Source organism: Neovison vison, chromosome 2 (assembly GCF_020171115.1).
Source record: "Neovison vison isolate M4711 chromosome 2, ASM_NN_V1, whole genome shotgun sequence".
Taxonomy (NCBI): Eukaryota; Metazoa; Chordata; class Mammalia; order Carnivora; family Mustelidae; genus Neogale; species Neogale vison.
This window is the reverse complement of record NC_058092.1, coordinates 188,110,657-188,132,881: the sequence shown is the minus strand read 5'-3', so window position 1 is coordinate 188,132,881 and position 22,225 is coordinate 188,110,657. Positions and strand designations below refer to the sequence as shown.

Genomic DNA, 22,225 nt, shown 5'->3' with positions numbered 1-22,225 from the left:
AGCTGATTAAGTACCATAACACAGTCGTTTTGCTAAAAACAACAAATGATAAGTTAAAAACTGAAATCAAAAGAATCTTTTTTTGTTTTAAATCGATTTCTTGGTTGACAGAGAATACCCAGAAAGCCAAAACAAAGTAAAATGGAAATCTACAACTCAACACCCAAAGAACAAATAATCCAATCAAGAAATGGGCAGAGGACATGAACAGACGTTTCTGCAAAGAAGACATCCAGATGGCCAACAGACACATGAAAAAGTGCTCCATATCACTCGGCATCAGGGAAATACAAATCAAAACCACAATGAGATATCACCTCACACCAGTCAGAATGGCTAAAATCAACAAGTCAGGAAATGACAGATGCTGGCGAGGATGCGGAGAAAGGGGAACCCTCCTACACTGTTGGTGGGAATGCAAGCTGGTGCAACCACTCTGGAAAACAGCATTTTGAGGTTCCTCAAAATGTTGAAAATAGAACTGCCCTATGACCCAGCAATTGCACTACTGGGAATTTACCCTAAAGATACAAACGTAGTGATCCAAAGGGGCACGTGCACCCGAATGTTTATAGCAGCAATGTCCACAATAGCCAAACTATGGAAAGAACCTAGATGTCCATCAACAGATGAATGGATCAAGAAGATGTGGTATATATACACAATGGAATACTATGCAGCCATCAAAAGAAACGAAATCTTGCCATTTGCGACAACATGGATGGAATTAGAGCGTATCATGCTTAGCGAAATAAGTCAAATGGAGAAAGACAACTATCATATGATCTCCCTGATATGAGGAAGTGGTGATGCAACATGGTGGCTTAAGTGGGTAGGAGAAGAATAAATGAAACAAGATGGGATAGGGAGGGAGACAAACCATAAGTGACTCTTAATCTCACGAAACAAACTGTGGGTTGCTGGGGGGAGGGGGGTTGGGAGAAGGGGGGTAGGGTTATGGACATTGGGGAGGGTATGTGCTTTTGGGTAAATTGGAAGGGGAGGTGAACCATGAGAGACTATGGACTCTGAAAAACAATCTGAGGGGTTTGAAGTGGCAGGGGGGTGGGAGGTTGGGGTACCAGGTGGTGGGTATTATAGAGGGCACAGCTTGCATGGAGCACTGGGTGTGGTGAAAAAATAATGAATACTGTTTTTCTGAAAATAAATAAATTGGAAAAAAAAAAAAAAAGGAAATCTAGGGAGGTAAGCAAACACTCAAATGTCTTTTATTCAGGGGATATGGCCAACCCATGAACTGAGCTTCAGTTTTCACAGCCATGTAGAGAGAACTGGCAGTGGTTGCTGGAGCCAGCTTGTGAAAGCTAACTATACATATCTTTACCCAAATTCATGTTCAGTAACTTCACATTGGTAGCTTGAAATCAGCCATGATATAAAATTCAAAAATATTAAAAATAAGGACTTTTTTTCCCCTTTTCAGAGAACCAGTTTTAAAATACTTACCAGCATACTACAGAGCCCAAGATTGAGGAGTGAAATCCTAGGTACACTAAACATAGGGAATCTAACTGGAGATCTATAAAGCTGCATGCCTAGTAGAACTCAGTAGAACTACACCTACCCCACAGAAAGAATCAGCAAGGAAAGTCACCTGTTTCAAAGTTGGGTGGAGGTAAAAATGTCTTCCCTGAAAATTTAACCAGAAGCCCACTCTCATGAAAGTTTATGGATCTAGAACTCACCCTACCTATGCAGCCCACAGAACATTAAGCCTAAAATTTATTCCACTGTTTCCAGGTTGACAGTAACCCCAGGCTCTTGGCAGATTCAAATGCAAATCCTCTCTTTGGAAACATATCTTCATGTCAGCCTCGGAAATTATCACAAATAATGAACATGAGCTCACACACAAAAAGTGAAGCAGCTTGAAGTAAGAGCTAGCAGAAACAACAGACAACAAAATCAGAACTGCAGCAGTTTTAAGTATCAGGCTAGGCACTAAACAGAAAATAATAAATTTAATATATTTTCAAAAATAAAATGATTATAAATAGGAAAAGAAGTGAGAAGTTTATCAAAATGATGAAAGAAGCAGATCTGAGAGAAAGAAATGAAAACTTAAAAAAACTCAATGGACAGATAAAAGACAATATTAGACACCACTAAAGACAAAAGATAAAGCAGATCTGGAGAAAGTATCAAGAATGTAGCAAAGAAGACAAAGATATGGTAACTATGTCAGAGGTGGAGAGTTGGAGAACTGTATTAGAATGATCAGGGATACATATGTGGTTAAGCTATTAAGTATGGTAATAATAATTATAAAATTCAAGGTCATGGTTACCTTTGGGGTGGAAAGAAACATGGGATCACAAGGAGCACATAGAGATTCAAAGATCCTAATAACATTCTGTTTCTTAAGATAGATGGTAGGTACACATATTTTTTACTTTAAAATAATTTTTTTTGGAAGTAATTTTAGATTTACAATAAAACTCCAAACATAATAAGGAGAGTTCCAATATACCAGTTTGCCCTATGCTAACATATCACCATGGTCCATTTGTCTAAACTGAAAACAACTTTGTTGCATTACTATTAACTAAAGTCTAGACTTAATTTAGATTTCACCAGTTTTTACACTAATATCCCTTCTGGATCCAATCCAAGAAACCACTTTGTATTTAGCTGTCATGTCTCCTTAGCCTCCTCTTGTGAGTGACAAGTTCTCAGTCTTTCTTTGTTTTTTTATGACCTTCATAAGTTTTGAGAAATACTCTTTAGGTATTCTGTAGAATCTCCATCTGTTTGGACCTGTCTGATGTTTTTCTCATGGTCAGATTAGGGCTATGTGTATGGAAAAGGAATATAAGGTACTCCATGTTCATGTTGCATTTTCCCTGCCCTAGCCCTAGAAATCAGTCATTTCTCCAAGAATTCTAGATCCTTTTATTGGAGAACGGTATTTATAAGTCCAGATCAGGCTGTGAGGTATGTTTGTCGCTCACTGCTTCTAAGCCTTCTCAGTAGACAGAACTACGAAATATATGTCTGTATCTAATCCATGTATAAGCATGTATCTGTAAATATTTCTGCATTTATACATTTATATATATTAGCTAAACCTAAATTCACAAGATTATCTCCAACTCTAATCCAGTACCACAAGTTTTTACTCTAGCTCCTCCCCTTGATTCTCTTGTTTATTTGTAATTTCCCTCTCTGACAGTGAGAAACCTAAATCACAACATTCATCATTTATTTAGGTATTTGTTCAGCCCCAGTATACATGCAAAGCAGGTTCAGAATTATTAACCCATACCCTTACAAGAAACAAATTTACCAACTAAAATACAGTGTTTCTGTAACATTCTTTTGTCTTCAGCTTTACATTTTCCAGTCTAGACACCATTTTCCAAAGTTACTTAGGTCAGCTCCTTTTTTTCTCCCACCCCTTCAGTGAGGCAATGTCATGTATTTGCAGTGGAGGTACAGTCATTTGTCACAGACTGCACTACATCCTAAGATTCACAACATTAAAAAATTTTACATATATTAAAGTTAACTCCTTGTGATCTACAGTCCTATGGGCTTTAATAAATGCACAGAATCAAGTATCTACCCTACAGTACTATGCAGAAGAGTTCTATAACCCCTAAAAATTAACATGCGAGTCCTCTTTGTAGTCAACCATTTGACCTGCCTTTTGTAATTTTAACATCTGAAATGGTTAAAAATCAGGGTGTAAAATTAAATATCATGATTCTATACAGAATAAGGCCTAACATTGTAAGGAGAGTCACTGCTTAAAAGTTATTAGAATTGAGGGCTTATAATCTTCACTTTAAAGTTCTAGACTAAAGAAAAGTCACCTAAGTTCTTTAATTAGTTTTTCCATGGCATTGCTATAAAACATGTGAGACTAATAGAGCGGTTCTGATATTGTTCATGGTTGAGAGTTGTGTTCTTGTCCCAAGCACCTATTTTCTACATTTATAAAATGTTCTTCCAGGGAAAAATCCATAATCTATGCCCACACGTATGTTTAGGATTGAATTATTATGGTTTAGTAAAGAGATATTAAAACACAAAACTATTGCAATGACAATCAGCTAGAAAACTATCTTACAGGCTACTCAGTGTTGCTATATCAATTATGTGATTATTTCATCTTAACAGATATGCTCTGATAGCTGCCCAGTATCACAGATCTAAAGCATTCTATTTCAAGAGGATAGTTCCTCAAATAGATTGACAGATAATACAAGACCAATAAAAATCTTCAGGCTGCTTATCTGTACTCTCTCTGTTAAAAACAAAACAAAACAAAACACGAGGTAGGAAGTTTCCATTTTACTTACACTTAAATACTGTGGCAAGTCTGTACAGATTTCACATACAATTTTAGAATCATGTCCCCAAAGGCAGGGTCATCTGTAAGGTGGTTAACTGTATTAGTCTAAGCAGTACAATCCACTCGCTGGCAGTAACATCAGTTAAAGACTTTAAGTTTAGCTTTCTCCCCCTGGTGGTAGTGTCTGTGTTGATAACATTTAAAAAATATTTGTATAGTATCTTAATGTTTATGGCTGCTACAGTCAATTATAGGTAGGCAATTTTGGGAGAGAAGTAGATTTAAATGAAATCGAAGCAGATATCAAAACACTTCTGAAGGAAGCACTTGTCTCCTATAGTTCCTCTTTTTTTTTTTTCCAAAATGCAATTACAACCATTACATCATTGTAAATTACATGCTGGGGTTATCTCAGTAGGTAACTGCCAAATGTAAAACTTACAGAAGGTCTTCAATGTAATAATGATGTTTTATCATTTTAATTACAAACTCTTTAAAAAACTCCCTAAAGTGTACCAATTGGGGTGGTCTAAATTAACACTATCTTAGTAGCCCAAGGGTAGTAAAAATAGAATGAACTACCAAATTTCATCATACTTATAGCAGCTGTCTTCCTGCCTCTAGGAAGCTAAGTATTTAACAAAGCAGACAGCTTGGCATTGGCATCTGATTAGCAGTGTGTGTATTGTCAGATAGAATGTGCTTGGCTCTTTTGTTCCAGGGTTTGATTAGAAATCTGGAGAGCAGTGGCATCATGTAACTTTATTCTTAAGCCTTCTGAAAGGTAAATAAACTGTGATGCTTCCGCTAGTATTGTACATGAAAACTAATCAATGCTTTTCTGGTAACATACTTTATCAAATCCCAGAAAATTTACATAAAAGAATCATTTTTTTAAACACATCACAGACTGAGTGTAACAGGCAGATCTTAATATCATTTTAAATACCTTAAATGTTAAAAATATTTTTATAATTGAGTGCTTTGAGTCACATTGAGTCCTGTAATTAAAATACTGTTGGTGGGTAGGAAATGATCATTTTAGAGCACATAAATAGAAGATCCTATTCCTAAAAATATCAAGTCTAAATGGAGATTCAGAAAAAATTTTTAAAACGCCTATGAACATCTTATTGGAAAAATAACGATCTTGTAAGAATACTATTGTTTTGATGCAGGTGCCCTGACATTAACTATGTAATGGTGACTCTCGTTACCTTCTCCCCACAAATTTCTTTGAAAATTTATTACAAATGATTGTGCTTATTGGCAAAGTTCAAAATCAGTAGAGTCCATGCAAACAATCTACTTCAATGAGAAGTACATTCTTTTACTCTATCAAATCCATCGGAGGTAATCAGACTGGATGTTTTATTCAACAGGGCTGAAGAAAATTGTTCTACAATAGGTTAATTCAAAATGGCAGCATAGAAAATGCATCTGTCAGTGGGGATCAAATTACAGGGCAAGCTCCTCTCAATGCTTAGAAAAACAAGTCTGCAGTTCTACAGATTATGTGCCTGTGTGTGTTTAAAGGGGTGGGAAAGGAGCTAAATATCTGAGCTAACCTCCAATTAAAGTCAATCATAAAAACAGCCAATTTAATGAGTGCGGATTTCTTTGGGTAATTATAACACCAACCACTTTTTTCTCTTTTAAATCTGTAATTCTGCCTTCTTGTTATTGCTTGCTTTGTCATTAATCGCCTCAGGACCTTGATTTCCTAGCAACAGACTGCCACCAAACATTTGGCTCCTGTTCAACATTTTCTTTGTGAAAAATGGCACTGCTGTTGCCGCCTGGGCTGCTGCAGCTAGACTGGCTGTGTAAGTGCTCTAATAATGTATTCCACTGGAAAAAAAAAATCACATGATATGGGGTGCAATGACTGAGCTCAGTTAATTACTGAGCTGGGAAGTTTATCTACAATCTAAAAGCTGTGTTGAGGGGAAGGGGGATATAAGGATTAAAAAGGGGCTCCTTCCATTATCAATAATTTACAGGTGAGAATTTACAAAGAAATATTTTATTCTTGAGTTGACAGGTTTCTGTTTAAGTTTATTTAGAAAGGGGTACAAAAGGCCAATGTCTCTTAAATGTTGCTTGACAAATTCTTTCCCTACAAAATAGCCCCAAACACACAAAAGAATCACAGAACAACTTGCTGCAATTTAAGAAAACAAATTAACCTATGTATCTGTCAGCTGTTTCATTTCTACTTAAGGCAAAAATCATGTGTATATGTAAATATACTATGAGATGGCAGAATGAGGTTTTCATTCACAATATGAACACCAGACACAATGGAAATAGAATAATTCAATAATAATTGTGTTTTGATATACTATATACTTAAATTAACTATTTTTTATTCCATGATAGCAGAAAAAAGATTTTTATCATTATTTTTCAAATCAGTCTACTGAGCTTGAAAAAAGTCATGATTAGAAACCTAATGACAAGGTAGATATTTTACCATTTTTTACTTAGTAGGTTTATTAAGATTTTTTTATGCCTTAGAAATACTACCAACCCCAGTAATAATAGTTATGGAAATTAACATGGAATGTCAGATATGGTTCGCTGATACCTTGCTTTAGTTCTCAGAAATATGGCTATATAAGAATGGCATGTTTCAGGATTGCTGTCAGGATATGATAATTTAATATACCCAAGAGTACACTAAGTATTATGGAAGCATCTGTGAAACTAATAAGTCAGTGGACATTCTGATTCTTAGCAATGTCTATATACTTTATGAAAAACTTCCCACAAAGTATAGTCCCAATTCAGCTCATTTGAAGAAGAGAAAATACTACAAGTCTACCTGAAAATGTCACAATAACTACCATGACAAACTGAAATAAAAATGACATTTGGGAATATTCATAAAAGAGCAATAGCATTAAAAGGCCATTGGTTAATTAAGGTAGTTAAAATATACACATTTGGGGGAGAGCAGATAAGATATTTGAATGATGTTACAGAATTCTGTTTATCACTGGCCTGAAACCACATCACCTTACCACTGAGTCTGACTCCCCACTTTAATATATTTTCACAAAAATCAATTCTTCATTGAAAAAAGAAAGTAAATACATATTCATAATCGAAAAAGTTTTAGAAATTCAGAATGGACACTTTAAAATATGGAAGTGTAATGGAATATGTATCATGTTAATTCACTATTTGCTACAATAAAGATTCTTGAACTGGGCTCCAAGAATTAGCAAAAAGTCTTCTGAAATCTGTAAACTTCCAAAAATTAAATGAAAAACTTTTGAGTAAATAAATTTTTGTGGGAGGGTTCAAAACCAAAAAAAGATTAAAAACCACTACTCTAAGAATATCAATCTACCTGAGAAATGTTAGCTGTATTCCCAAGTAAAATAATATTTTAAAGATTCAATTTAGTTTATTATAGCTGTCAAATTAAATAAATGATAACCTTACAAGAAGTTACATAACTGTAAAAGTAATTTGAGGAATGAATAATGAAATACATGGCACTCTTTAACTTTATTACATGTGTACCCTTTTGGAAAAGTTAAACTACGAAGGTTTTGGTGGGTTATTGTATAGTTTATATTTTATTTGATTGTGACTGTTTCTGTCATATCCCCTAAATTTAATAATACTATAATAATATGATGTGGTCTTAAATTCTTTTTAGAGTGAAGAAAGAAATCCTTTTAAAAGGAATATACAAAACGACTAAAAAAATTGGTCCCAGAAATCTGTATAGAGGACAAGAAAAATGTAATTTGGAAAAGCAGCAATCTATCTTTCATAACATCTTCCAACTATGCAGGATTTGCTAATATCAGGACAATGTCAGAGAAAAAGATAGTATGAGTATGTCATAGAAGTCTGGAGGGTTTCCTCCAGCTTCCAGAAGCTATTTCTAAGGGGTAGAGAGAAAACACATGATGGACGGAAGAGGTTAGAGTCAAATGAGCTATACTAAACAGCTGAGAAACCTGTGTTGGTCTGAAACTGGGTAACACCAAATATAAATGTATATATGAACTTGCCTTCCTGAGTTAAGTATTAGAAGGAAGAAAAAAATTTTTTTTTATTTTTCATCCCATTTTACCAAATATAATTTTTTAAAAACTTTATCTACTGTATGTCATCCATCCAAATAAAAAATTAATTGACATTAAGGAACTGATCCCAAAACATTGTTATATTATATCTAGAACAAATAAATAACAAAAGCCTGAAAGACTTTTTAAAGTGTGTGCAAGAGAGAAACAGGAAGCAGCAAGAAATCAAAATAGACTTATCACAAGTTCCATTACATATGTCAAAGAACAAAAACAAAAATTTGTTGTCTAATTAGGAACAATTATATCATTTGTAGCCACAATACCTGAGTATCACTGAAATTATTATGAGAGGTGTAGATATAAGACTGAATCCAGGGGCCACGGATAGCGGGGAATAACTGCTAATGGGTATAAAGTTTCTTTCTATGGTCATGTGAAATGTTCTAAAATTAGATTATGGTAATGGTTACAAAACTCCGTACATATTCTAACAATCATCCAATTGTACACTTTAAACAGGTGAAATTTATGTCATATAAATATCTCAGTAAAGCTATTATAAAAAGATTAAAACCTATTTTATTTATCTGGGATAGACAACAGAACACATAGTTTAAGTAAGATGTAAGTCTCTATAATGTGTACAGAAAAGTATGTTGAGAAACAGACTTATGCATACAGATACTAGATTATTTATGTCCAGCTTACATAAAATTTTAGATAGGACAACACATAAAAATATATACTGCCATCATAATGTTTTAAAATTTTCCCTCCCTTAATCATGTTTATTAAAGAAATTTTGTGAACATATGATCTTCTTAGTCAATTGCTGACTGGTCTGAAATACATAAATAAAATACATGGAAGTGGAAACATTTCAGTAGATGGTTTGTTAATTCATTTGGGGCTCTGTATAAAGTACTACTGTCTTAACAACTAAGTGCTACACACTTGTTTATTTTCTTACCATTCTAAGGCAATTAGCACATAGTGTGGTTTCTAACCTCATATAAAATTGCAGGGCTTCATTATAATGCCACAAGAACAAAACACAAACATTTTCAATCTTTATCTTTAGAGCTCAAAACGTCTTTAACCAATACCATCTTACTTCTACAAAGTGAAAAGTTTATTCTATTTAACTAAAAATAATCTTACTTTAATATTCCCTCCCCTTATTAGTGTTTTATATTTGATAACAAACTAAAATAAGACAACGAAAATTACAGGAATATACGACTAAACTGCACAACTTGGGAGAAAATATTTATCTACAAAAATATTTACCTACAAAAATTAGCCTAAAAAAGTGACAATGTTATTAGTATTTAATGCACCCCACCCCCCAAAAATCTAGAGAAACTGGAAATGAACAAAAACAGGATTTCCATAATCACACTCACATTTGAAAAACTTTCTAGCAAGAATCGAAAACTGTCCCTATCAAGGAGGAAGTAAAAACATTAATCATTTGTGCAGCTACCTGAACATCAATACACATATGGAAAATTCTTTAAAGTTAAAAATTGAACTCTAATGCTAATTGCTTAAGAAGTAACATAATTAATAGTCTTTTTCTTGTATCTCTCTACATTTAATCTGAGCTAAAGAAAAATGTCTTTACTACATAGTTTTAGACTTTCTTGAAAGTATACCAAATTGGCACATAAAGTTTTAAACCACTGTATGACAAAGATTTGGGTATACTAAGTGTAAGGAGTTATATACAAACAAGAAATACTCAACACAAGAAAAAAAAAACCAACCCTCCACATTTTCTTCTCTCTCTTTTTTTGAGTTTATAATATTTAAGTTCACGTGCAAGGGTATTTTCAAATAAAGACTTGGCAATTCATATTAACCCTTAGTAAAGTTAATGAAGCAGTGCAGAATACAACAGTCAAAAACTAGAGCAAAAAATACAGGAACAAATCCAAATGATGATCACTGATTTCACCAATATAACGAGAGTTCTAATACATAAGAGTTGAAAACTGCATTTAGAACACAGATAAAATGAAGTCAGTGATAGTTCAAACACCATTATCTCCTTAAAATCTCAGATGATTATAAAGATTAATTAATAAATTCCAAGAAGTTTTTTGAATTCTGTTTCATAAATAATTGTGACATCATTAAATCAGATGTCATTTACAAAACAACTTAAATTTTTAAAAATTCCATTAGTTTACTTACTCTGCCAAATTCATTTTAAAAGTAGAGCTTTCAAAATATAATATTACAAAGCCTTTTCCCATGGTCTATTATCATTTAAAACAATGAGTTTAAGTAACTGCCTACAAGTTAGTAAAACTTTCCTATCATCAACTGTACAGATTTGGGGCCGGGGCGGGGGATGAGGTGAGATATAAATCTCAAACATACATATTAAAGTAATAGTTATCTTTCATTTCTTTTTATGTTACTCGTTTCTATTAGGTTACCATTATAAGATTAATTCACTCACTTTCACTAGAATCTTTTTCAAATCTTTTTACAACAAAGCTAAAAATATCAGATGATACATACTAAATTTTGAGCATAATCAAAACAAACTTTAAAATTCCTAGCCAAGTTTTAGTTGCAAGCATATCTTTTGGTAAATATTATCAAAAGAAAACCAAATCCTAAAAAAAATAGTAATTACATATTTTGCCATACATTCATTTCATCAACTAACATTCATAGAAAACATTGCTAAAAGAAAATTTTCAAATATATGATCTCTTAGACTATATTTCTTACAACTTATAACAACACCTCATTTTAAGGATATTAGTTACTGCTCAAGCAACTGACAAAGATATTTAAGTGTAACTGAGTCTAAGTAACAGTTGTACTAAGAAAAAACTATTATTCATGGCATCCTTAAAAATCTTAGTAGAAAACCCAACCAGGCCAAACAAAATGAGATGTAAAACCCAAACAGTGATTATTATTTGTCCTTTATATACAAATACTCTTATTTCTTTCGAAATATGAATTCCATTCCATTCTTCCAAGGTTGTACTCTTCTCCAAACCATGTGTCGTCTACTTATCTCTAATCATACCTTCTTTTATTCCAGAAGCAAACATCAGTAACACTTTCTTGAACACCCTACTCTCACAAAAACCATATTCCTCAAAATGGTAGGATTCTAGGCTGAAAAGAGGTAAGTGGTCAAGAGACCACCGAGCCACCCAGGCACCCCTTAAAAACTATTTTTAATTATCAAATGGTAACTAAAGTATTTTACAAAATCTAGAATAATAGTTTGAGGAACTTATGAGGCTAAATCAAACTCAAAACTAATTTAAAACTCACATCTCAGGGTGGCTGGGTGGCTCAGTCATTTAGCAACTAACTCTTGATTTTTGGCTCAGGTCATGATCTCAGGATCATGAGACTGAGCCCCATGCAGGGCTCTGCACTGGGCGTGGAGCCTGCTTAAGATTCTCTCTCTCTCTCCCTTGGCTCCCCCCGCCCCAAAGTGATAAAATGCGTATCACTAGAACTGAAATTTTTCCTGTTACTTGATTATTCCCTCTCATTTATGAGTGATGGTTTTATCGTTTTAGTTTTCAAATAGTTCAAGGAAGGAAAAATAAAATTTGGAGACAGGAAAAGAAGAAATTAATGAGGTTAACTGATTAAATCTGCATTTTGAAATAAATACCATGTTCCATGAAAGTCAGTACAGAACAATAGACACGGACATAAATCATGGTTAAGTTATTAACAAGTTCAAATTCAAAGAGAAAGTTAGTTAAGCAATCTTCCAGAAAAAGAGAGTCATCTAAGAAAGGTAAAAGACAACCCAATCTGGGGATTTCAGCTTCCAACCAAGACGGAGTAATGGGGAATAGATTCACACTTAATCAATTTAAACTTAAGCAATTATAAAAATGAAAAAAAAAACAAAACCCAGTATGAAACAATCTTCAGGCACTAATAATCAAACAAGGAACAATACCAGGTGATTCCTACAACTGCTCACACTTACTTCCTGCAGACAGTTTCCAAGCTGCAGTTCAGACAGAGAGCCTTAAGGAGAGTCATTCATCTCCACTTCGGGAGGCCATCGTGGCCAGCACATAAAAGGGCAGGTAATGGACAAGACAGAGGTGACAGAAGAAAGAGATTTGAAATGAAAACCTGAAATCTGCAGGGGTTTCCCAATAAGTCTTCAGCACATGTGCATAAGGAACAACCCACTGCTATGGTAAGAACCAGAAAAAACAATAATAATAAAACATGTGGAATAAAATTAGTAGACAAGGATATTAAAACAGCTGTTGTAACTACACTACCTAAGGTAAAAATGAGAGATGGCAATATGACTATGTAGTCATGGCAGGAGTGAAGAAGGCCCAAATCAAATTTCCAGGGATGAAAACTATCATGTCTGAGACAAAATATACACTGGATAGGTTTCATAGCAGATTAGACATTTAACAGAAATGATTAAGTTTAAGACAAAGCAATAGTAATTATACAAAAATGAAGTAGAGAGAAAAAAATGAAAAGGTCATACAAAGGTAAGGGACATTCCAGTGGCTTAATAACAACTGGACTTTCCAAGAGGGGATGGGAGTGGGGAAAGAAAATATTTACAGAAAAATTTCCAAACTGAATAAACCACATTCACAGTGATAGAGAGAAAATCTTAACAAGCAGTTAGAGAAAAAGAGATAGATATGGAGAATCAATAAGGATGACTACTTTCTAAAAACAATGCAAGGCAGAAGAGAGTGGAGAAACAGTATATATCCTCCAACATGAAACAAAAACAAAAACAAACATGATGCATACAACAGTGGTTTTTAAAACAACAGACATCAAGGATGAAAAACAATGATCTTTGAGAGATAGGAAACCATCTTGGTGAGCCCTAACTCCAAATCAGCACACTGCCTTGTGAGAGTTTCGGGACAATAGCACCAGACACCAAAATGGGGAAGGACAGAGCCCAGGAAGTCAAGGAGACAGAACTGAGGGTGGGAAGAATGGAGCAGTTAGAGTGCTGAGGCTAGAACAGGAGAGAAGAGAAAATGTTACAGAGAACACTGGAAATCTGAGGATTCCTCTTGAACATTCATGAAATCAGAATCTGGGAATGAGTCATCCAAAAAAATTGAGAGGGAAAAGGATTAGAGGAAACAGTACCCAAAGCACACCTAATTCTAGGAATGGTGTCTGTTTCCACCATTTAGAGCGGAAGAACTCATTATTAACGGGGCATTGAACAGAGCACAGGAAAGTTGGGCCTCAGTAGTAGAGAACATGAAATTTTAGACCAGGGTATCTTAACCCTGGCTATACTGATAGTTGAAACTGGATAATCCTTTACTGTGGAGTGCGGTCTCATGCACTATAGGATGCTTAACAACATTCCTTTCCTATATTTACTAGTATCAACACTCATTCATCACAATAATAAATATCTCTAGATTTTGCCAAATGTTCCTAAAGGGGAAAATTGTCTCTGGTTAAGAAACCATTGCCGTTGGGGCGCCTGGGTGGCTCAGTGGGTTAAGCCACTGCCTTGGGCTCAGGTCATGATCTCAGGGTCCTGGGATCGAGTCCTGCATCGGGCTCTCTGCTCAGCGGGGAGCCTGCTTCTCCCTCTCTCTCTGCCTGCCTCTCCATCTACTTGTGATTTCTCTCTGTCAAATAAATAAAAAAAAATTAAAAAAAAAAAAAAAAAAAAAAAAAGAAACCATTGCCATTAAATGAATACCACTCTGGAATCACCTAACAAGACATAAAGGCAAGATCAAAATTGCTGCAAGTAACATAACTGCATCCCAGAATAAATCTCAAGATTTATCCATGATATCTAATGATTACTATACCTACAAAGAGAAATGAAAACACAGTCCTTAATAAGGAGGATAGGGGCGCCTGGGTGGCTCAGTGGGTTAAAGCCTCTGCCTTCGGCTCAGGTCATGATCCCAGCGTCCTGGGATCGAGCCCCGCATCAGGCTCTCTGCTCAGCCGGGAGCCTGCTTCCTCCTCTCTCTCTGCCTGCCTCTCTGCCTCCTTGTGATTTCTCTCTGTCAAATAAATAAATAAATCTTTAAAAAAAAAAATAAGGAGGATAAATGGGGCGCCTGGGTGGCTCAGTGGGTTAAGCCTCTGCCTTCGGCTCAGGTCATGATCTCAGGGTCCTGGGATTGAGTCTCACATCAGACTCTCTGTTTGGCAGGGAACCTGCTTCCTCCTCTCTCTCTGCCTGCCTCTCTGCCTACTTGTGATCTCCCCCTGTCAAATAAATAAATAAAATCTTAAAAAAAAAGTAAGGAGGATAACTAATCCTTTAAACTGCCCCAGAAATGACACAGATGTAATTACTAACAGAGAAAGACATCAAAATAGTTCATTAAATTGTATTTTATGTGTCCAAAATTAAAGAAAAAGAAATAAAAGACCCAAATCAATCTTACAGATATGAAAAATAACAAATGAAATGAAGAACACTCTGTATGGGATTAATGACAGCTCAGATGTTACAGGAGAAAATATTAGTGAACTAGAAGGCATAGCAACTAACTATCCAAAGTGAAACACAGAGGGGGAAAAAACAAAGAATCCAAGAAAAGGAAAAGTGTGGCATCACTGAGCTATGAGACAACTTCATGGGTAATTTGAGACCCAAAGGTGAGGCACATTTGGGGAGAAAATATATTTAAAATAATGTCTGAAAACATTCCAAACATAATAAAAATTATAAATCCACAGCTGTAAGAAGTTAACCCCCACATATAAGAAACATGAAAAAGAATACACTAAGGCACAATATAATCAGACTGATCAAAACCAGTGATAAATAAAAAAATTTAACAGCAGTCAGGGTTGGGAGTATGTGAAATTTTACACCCAAAGGAACAAAGGTATGGATGTTAGATTTCTCATCAAAACTAATTCAAATGAGAAGACAGTAAAGCAACATTTTTCAAGTACTGAAAGACAAAAAACTGTCAACCTAGAACTGGCAAAAATCTCTTTTAAAAATAAAGGTGAAATAAAGAAGTTTTCAAACATACAAAAGCTAAAAACAGTCATCACCAACAGACCCAAATATAAGAAATGCTAAAAATGTTCTTCAGGCAGAAAGAAAATTATACCAGATGGAAATCTAATTCTAAGCAAAGGAATGAAGAGAATTGGAAGTGGTAATTAAATGAGTAAATATGTTTTTTTAATTGTTGAAATCTCTTTAAAAGATATCTGACAATTTAAACAAAAATAATGTGTTATAGTGTTCGTAACATGAGTAAAAGTAAAATTTGTCTGTTGTGTGGTATGTCAATTATTTGTTAATAAAGCTGTTTAAAAAACAACTAAAATTTTAAAAAAGGAAAATGTGACAATGAGAGCATAAAGGCTTGGAAAGGAGAAACTGAAATATGCTATTGTAAGATTATTATCCTATATGTAACAGTTTATAGTATTATGTAAAGGCAGACATAGCTCAGTTGGTAGAGTGTGCATCTCTTGATGTCAAGGCTGTGAGTTTGAGACCCACTCTTAGCAGAAAGCTTAGTTAATTAAAAAAAAAATGAAGACAGACAGTGATGAGTTAAGGATGTATACTATCAACCTTAATGCAGTCAATAAAACAAAAATAAAAGAGTAGGAGATACTAAGGCAATGGAAATAAAAATACTGGATTAACCTAAAGAAGGCAGGAGAGCATAAAAACAGAATGAGGGACAAACAGGACAAACAGAAAACACATACAAAGATTATGAAGTAAAATCTAACCATATCAATAATCACATTAATGGAAATGGTTTAAACATCCCACATATCAGATAAAGGAGTAGTGTCCAAAATCTATAAAGAACTTAACAAACTCAATACCCAAAGAACAAATAATCCAATCAAGAAATGGGCAGAGGACATGAACAGATGTTTCTGCAAAGAAGACATCCAGATGGCCAACAGACACATGAAAAAGTTCTCCATATCACTCGGCATCAGGGAAATACAAATCAAAACCACAATGAGATATCACCTCACACCAGTCAGAATGGCTAAAATCAACAAGTCAGGAAATGACAGATGCTGGCGAGGATGCAGAGAAAGGGGAACCCTCCTACACTGCTGGTGGGAATACAAGCTGGTGCAACCACTCTGGAAAACAGCATGGAGGTTCCTCAAAATGTTGAAAATAGAACTGCCCTATGACCCAGCAATTGCACTACTGGGAATTTACCCTAAGGATACAAACGTAGTGATCCAAAGGGGCACATGCACCCGAATGTTTATAGCAGCAATGTCCACAATAGCCAAACTATGGAAAGAACCTAGATGTCCATCAACAGATGAATGGATCAAGAAGATGTGGTATAGGGACGCCTGGGTGGCGCAGTTGGTTGGACGACTGCCTTCGGCTCAGGGCGTGATCCTGGAGTCCTGGGATCGAGTCCCACATCAGGCTCCCAGTTCCATGGGGAGTCTGCTTCGCTCTCTGACCTTCTCCTCGCTCATGCTCTCTCTCACTGTCTCTCTCTCAAATAAATAAATAAAATCTTTAAAAAAAAAAAAAAAAAAAAAAAAGAAGATGTGGTGTATATACCCAATGGAATACTATGCAGCCATCAAAAGAAATGAAATCTTGCCATTTGCAACAACATGGATGGAATTAGAGCGTATCATGCTTAGCGAAATAAGTCAAGCTGAGAAAGACAACTATCATATGATCTCCCTGATATGAGGAAGTGGTGATGCAACATGGAGGCTTAAGTGGGTAGGAGAAGAATCCATGAAACAAGATGGGATAGGGAGGGAGACAAACCGTAAGTGACTCTTAAGCTCACAAAACAAACTGTGGGTTGCTGGGGGGAGGGAGGTAGGGTTATGGACATTGGGGAGGGTATGTGCTTTTGGGTAAATTGGAAGGGGAGGTGAACCATGAGAGACTATGGACTCTGAAAAACAATCTGAGGGGTTTGAAGTGGCGGGGGGGTGGGAGGTTGGGGTACCAGGTGGTGGGTATTATAGAGGGCACGGCTTGTACGGAGCACTGGGTATGGTGAAAAATAATGAATACTGTTTTTCTGAAAATAAATAAATTGGAAAAAAAATTCAATGAATAAGATAAATAAAAGGATGAGAAACTTAAAAAAAAAATCCCACATAAAAGGTAAATACTTTTAGGCCGGACAAAAATTAAGATCCAATGATATGTTGTTTATAAGAGATGCACTTTAAAAATAAAGACATATTATTACACGTCTTTATTTATATTACTTTTACTAGTTAAATAATTAGTAAAAGGGTAGAAAAAATATACCAACTATATCAATAGTAAAAAAAAGTTGGATTGGCTATGTTAATATCAGAATATTGACAAAATAGTCATGGGGCCAAAGTATAACAGCAGGAACAAATATTTCAAAATGACAAGTGGGTCATATAATCAATTCTACATCTTTAAACACACCATTAAACACACTGAAGAAAAATCTGATAGAACTACAAAGAAGAATATACAAATTCATAATAGTAGTAAAAGGAAGATATCTGGGAAATCTCCATATTTAGAAAATAGACAACATGCCTCTAAATAACTCATGAGCCCAAGAAAAAAGTGAAAGTAGAAAATTTTATAAGCTGGATGAAAATGAAAACATGACCTAACAAAATTTGTGGGAGGTAGCCAAATTAATGCATACAGAGAAATTTATAGCACTAAATGTCTATAGTAGAAAAGTCTCACTCAAATCAATAAATTATTCTTCCACCTTAAGAAACAAAGCACAGGTGGAACAGGAATGAGGGGCAAGGATGAAGGATAAGGTGTAGAAGATGAGCAAATTAAATCTCAGGTAAGCAGAAATGAGGAAATAATAAAGAACAGAAATAAAAATCAACCTGGGCTCAGGCTTCCCATAAAAGGTTGTTAGAAAATGAAGCAATATTTACAAAGTAGTACTTTGTTTCACAAACTATTACACCAAACAAATTGTCATTTTTGTATAAAGCTACAAGAAGTAAATAAAACCTCAAGAAAAGAGAAGCTCTGAGTCCTTCCTTGGGGGAAAAAGGTGACAAAATACAGTCAAATGAGGGATATTCAAAATAAACAATAAGGGAATGGGAAGACAGGATAAAATAAATTGGCGGTGGTTAACCATTTAACTCATTTAAATGTAGAAACAAAATTGTAAGTATTATGGTTATAGAACAGAATGCAAATATTTAAATCCTAATGCTAAAATGAAGAGTACCTGAAATTTATTTTTTCAAAAATATAATTAGCTATCACCATAACTGGTAATCCTTTATCACATACTAACAAGGAGTTCGGGAATTTGTTTTAAAGTTCAGAGGAGGTGAAGGTAAAAGAAGATGTAAACACTTATTTAAAGCAAAAGAAAATGCTGGTATATGCACATTCAATTTCAGTTGTTTATCACCAAGTTTTTGATGTGAACTCTGCATTGCAGATATACTAAATTATGTGACAGAGAAAATGATCAAAGGTTTGGATTTTCTCAATGCTCACGACCATTATTAATTTATGGAATAGTGGGAAGAAGAGCTGAGTATGTAGATCTGGTTTACATAATGCAGACAGGGGGTCTTAATTATGGAAATTTGTTGAACAGATATACTGAGCTGCTTCCTCAGACCAAGAAATTTTGAAATTAAAGAGCTTCCAGAATTTCAACTTGTTAAACCTCAGTAGTTGATAATGATAATGTGATAAGATTGCTGTCTCTACAGAACCAATATGAAAGAGCCCAGCTAATTTGTTGAGGTAAGTATTGATCTATTTACTCAATCTAAACTTGTGGTTTGAGCATATGCTAAGAAAAGACTACACGAGATGTTCTAACCTCAAAGGAAATTAATGGTTTAAAAGAATGCAGAGGTGTTGTATGTAGGTGTTGTATGTAAGTGATGAACCAATAATCCTACTCCTGAAACTAATATTACACTATATAGTAAACTAGCTAGAATTTAAATAAAAACTTGGAACTTTAAAACAAACCTAATTAAAAAATAATACAAGAATGGCAGAATATCATTGTACAAATACTACATTTCTGAAATTCTACATTTCAGAAGAGATTTCAAAGATTTTAATGACTAAGAATTATGCTCTTAGTTAACAGCAAAATAAATAGTTGTAGAATATATAGCACCCAAGGTATCCCATATGACTATAATTTTCAGAACTATTTTAAAATAGCCAAACTCCACAAACTATTGATTTACCTGGCAATGTAAAAGACCATTCTTTTTATGAAACTGCTGAAATAGAAACTAAGAGCTAACAACTCAGAGATATCAGCTGGAATTCATTTTGATATTTGTTTCTGTTTTTTGACAAGTTTCAAAAATAATTCAATTTTCTTTATTAATTTGACCCAAAATGATCACTCTCCATCTCATATAATAAAACTGGACTTGTATAAATAGTTAATACTATTATAAAAATTCCAATTTACCCAAAGATGGCTAGACATTATAGTACATAATTGTTAAAACTCCAAGTTGTTTGCAGATTGGGTCTATACTCCTATAAAAATTCCATTTATCCAGGTTTGGCCAGTGTTACATACACATAACTGTTAAAATGGAGTGTTTCCACTCATAATTTGGAGTCTAAAAGCCACATATCTAAGTAGAAATATAATTGCCTGGTAAATGTAGTTTTCTACCATAATATATTGTCATACTTTATAGCCAATATAAATAACTAAATAATGTCAAATTTTAAACCATGTGTTTTAAGAAAATCAGACTTTCAAATGTACAATGGTTTGAAAGAGCACACAAACCCCCGCTAAAGAATTGTACTACAAAAACATGCTCCCAAGATACTAACAAAAATATCAGACCATTTAGAGAAGAATAGAAGATAATCAAGAAGGAATATTTTTTTATTTTTTAAAATATTTCTCACATACTGCCTAAAGAGTTAACATGACTTTCCTCTACAGAATCCTCTCAATGTAAGCACTTACTTGACATTAAAAGAGGGGCAGGATTTGCCATTCAGAAGAATCAATAATAACCTTGTAAAGCCTAAAGCAGTGAACATAAACATGCTGTAGGAGACATTAACACTAGACTGAAAGAAATAATTATACTTTCAATAAACATGCTCCTACTGGATAATCAATTTTTTACACGTCTTTGCAGCTGTTTCACAGCTCAGGTAGTGAAAGGCAGCAGCTGTTATATCAAAACCATATATTATATGCATATGAGCTACTTTTAATTTTTCATGGGTATCTACTTATCTGTGATCATCCACATTTAAATCATATTAAATAAAAACAAGGTATTCATGACGTGATTAATTCAGGAGGATTTTTAGTACCATCTTATTTTAGAAGTGAATTCTTGAGCCAATTATTTTTATGTCAGAATATTTAATAATTCAAATTACATGCTGCCCTTATTCCTAGATTTAAGAGATTTGTCACAATCAATGTTACTGAAATATTAAATTAAAACATGTCATGGTAATTACTATGGAATAAACAGCAATTAAGATTTTTTAGGCAAATAAGCTCAAACTGTTTGCAGTGCATATTTATACCACCAATATTTTCCCACACAATGCATGCATCATTCACAACAAGCAGCCTAAAAATCCAAAATGTAAATTTGTAGAATTATTTCAAAAGATATTAAGATCTTTTGACTTAATATGGAATATGATACATAGTTAAGAAATATCTATGTATAATGAAACCAGAAAGAGGCAGGACTAAATGTTAAGTAATACAAATAATGTTACCATAGAATGATAATGTTTTTGTTCTGTACTTGTAATAGAGATCCTAACATATGCTATAAATAATTTGCAGAATAAGTAAAAGATAATTATTTAAAAATGTAAATCCACTAAAACAAACCATAATTAAGTATAAATATGTACCAGAAATTTGAATTAGGTAAATACTTACTGCTATATAATAAACTCTTGCTTTTTCTACCAATGTCCAGTTTTTCTCCATATCAAGATGTTTTTCCTTTTTATAACAATTGGCAGCAGCAAGATTAGCCACAAGGGACCTAAAACAACAACAAAACACAAGTAGGCTTTAATACTACAGCTAAAGTTGTCATGTACTTTTATATAATTAATTAGCAATACTTTCTGCAAATTCTGTTTTACATTTTAATTCTTAACTTTTCAAAATTGCTATGGATATCCAGTGGATATCCAATATCCACTGATATTAATAAATATAAATAAAATTAATTTGTTTTGAGCACTTTCTGAGACTTCTACATTGCCTTTGAGATAAAGAGATATTAATCCTTGCTCTAAATACCACCTGGTATTTTAAGAAAATAGAAATTATGTTTCCTTTGGTACTAAAATGATAGGATTATCTATTTTCCACTTTTGATAGTTTAAAATACAGTTAAGAAATTAAACTATGTTGTTATGCAAAAAAAATTTGTGCAAAAAAGGTATATACACATACATACACATATAAAACTAAATACTTCAGTTTTTAAGTATCAACATACTATGTACATTGATTATTTACTCTAGTGCTTTAAAAGCCAAGTACGGGGTTAATTTCATAAACACACCTATAAATGTAGGTACTATTTACTATGAGGTATTAATTAGCAAACCAATACATTTTAAAGACTGGAGTAAACTTGGTTTCTATATTTGAAAATTCCCTATACTGGTCCAGTTTTGCAGCTGAAAAATCTAAGCAGGATACTGCATTTAAAATCTTGCTACAAATGCCAGATAGTAATTTTTGTTATTTCCCAACAATTAAAGTTAATAAAATAATTATTTATGTTAAATACAAATTAATAAAAATATTTTTTCTCATTCTGACCCAGAAATTAGAAAATAACTGGCCATTTTTTT

At 33.8% G+C, this 22,225-nt stretch overlaps 1 protein-coding gene across 3 annotated transcripts in view; it reads right to left on the bottom strand.

Annotated features, from left to right (window-relative positions):
- The window catches only part of ADK (adenosine kinase), a 555,049-nt gene that overhangs the window by 261,914 nt on the left and 270,910 nt on the right, over nucleotides 1–22,225 (bottom strand). For all 3 annotated transcript variants that reach the window (XM_044239872.1, XM_044239870.1, XM_044239871.1), the window contains one exon: nucleotides 21,291–21,399. In XM_044239872.1, the coding sequence (XP_044095807.1) occupies nucleotides 21,291–21,399 (109 nt within the window). The remainder of the gene's footprint in view (nucleotides 1–21,290; nucleotides 21,400–22,225) is intronic.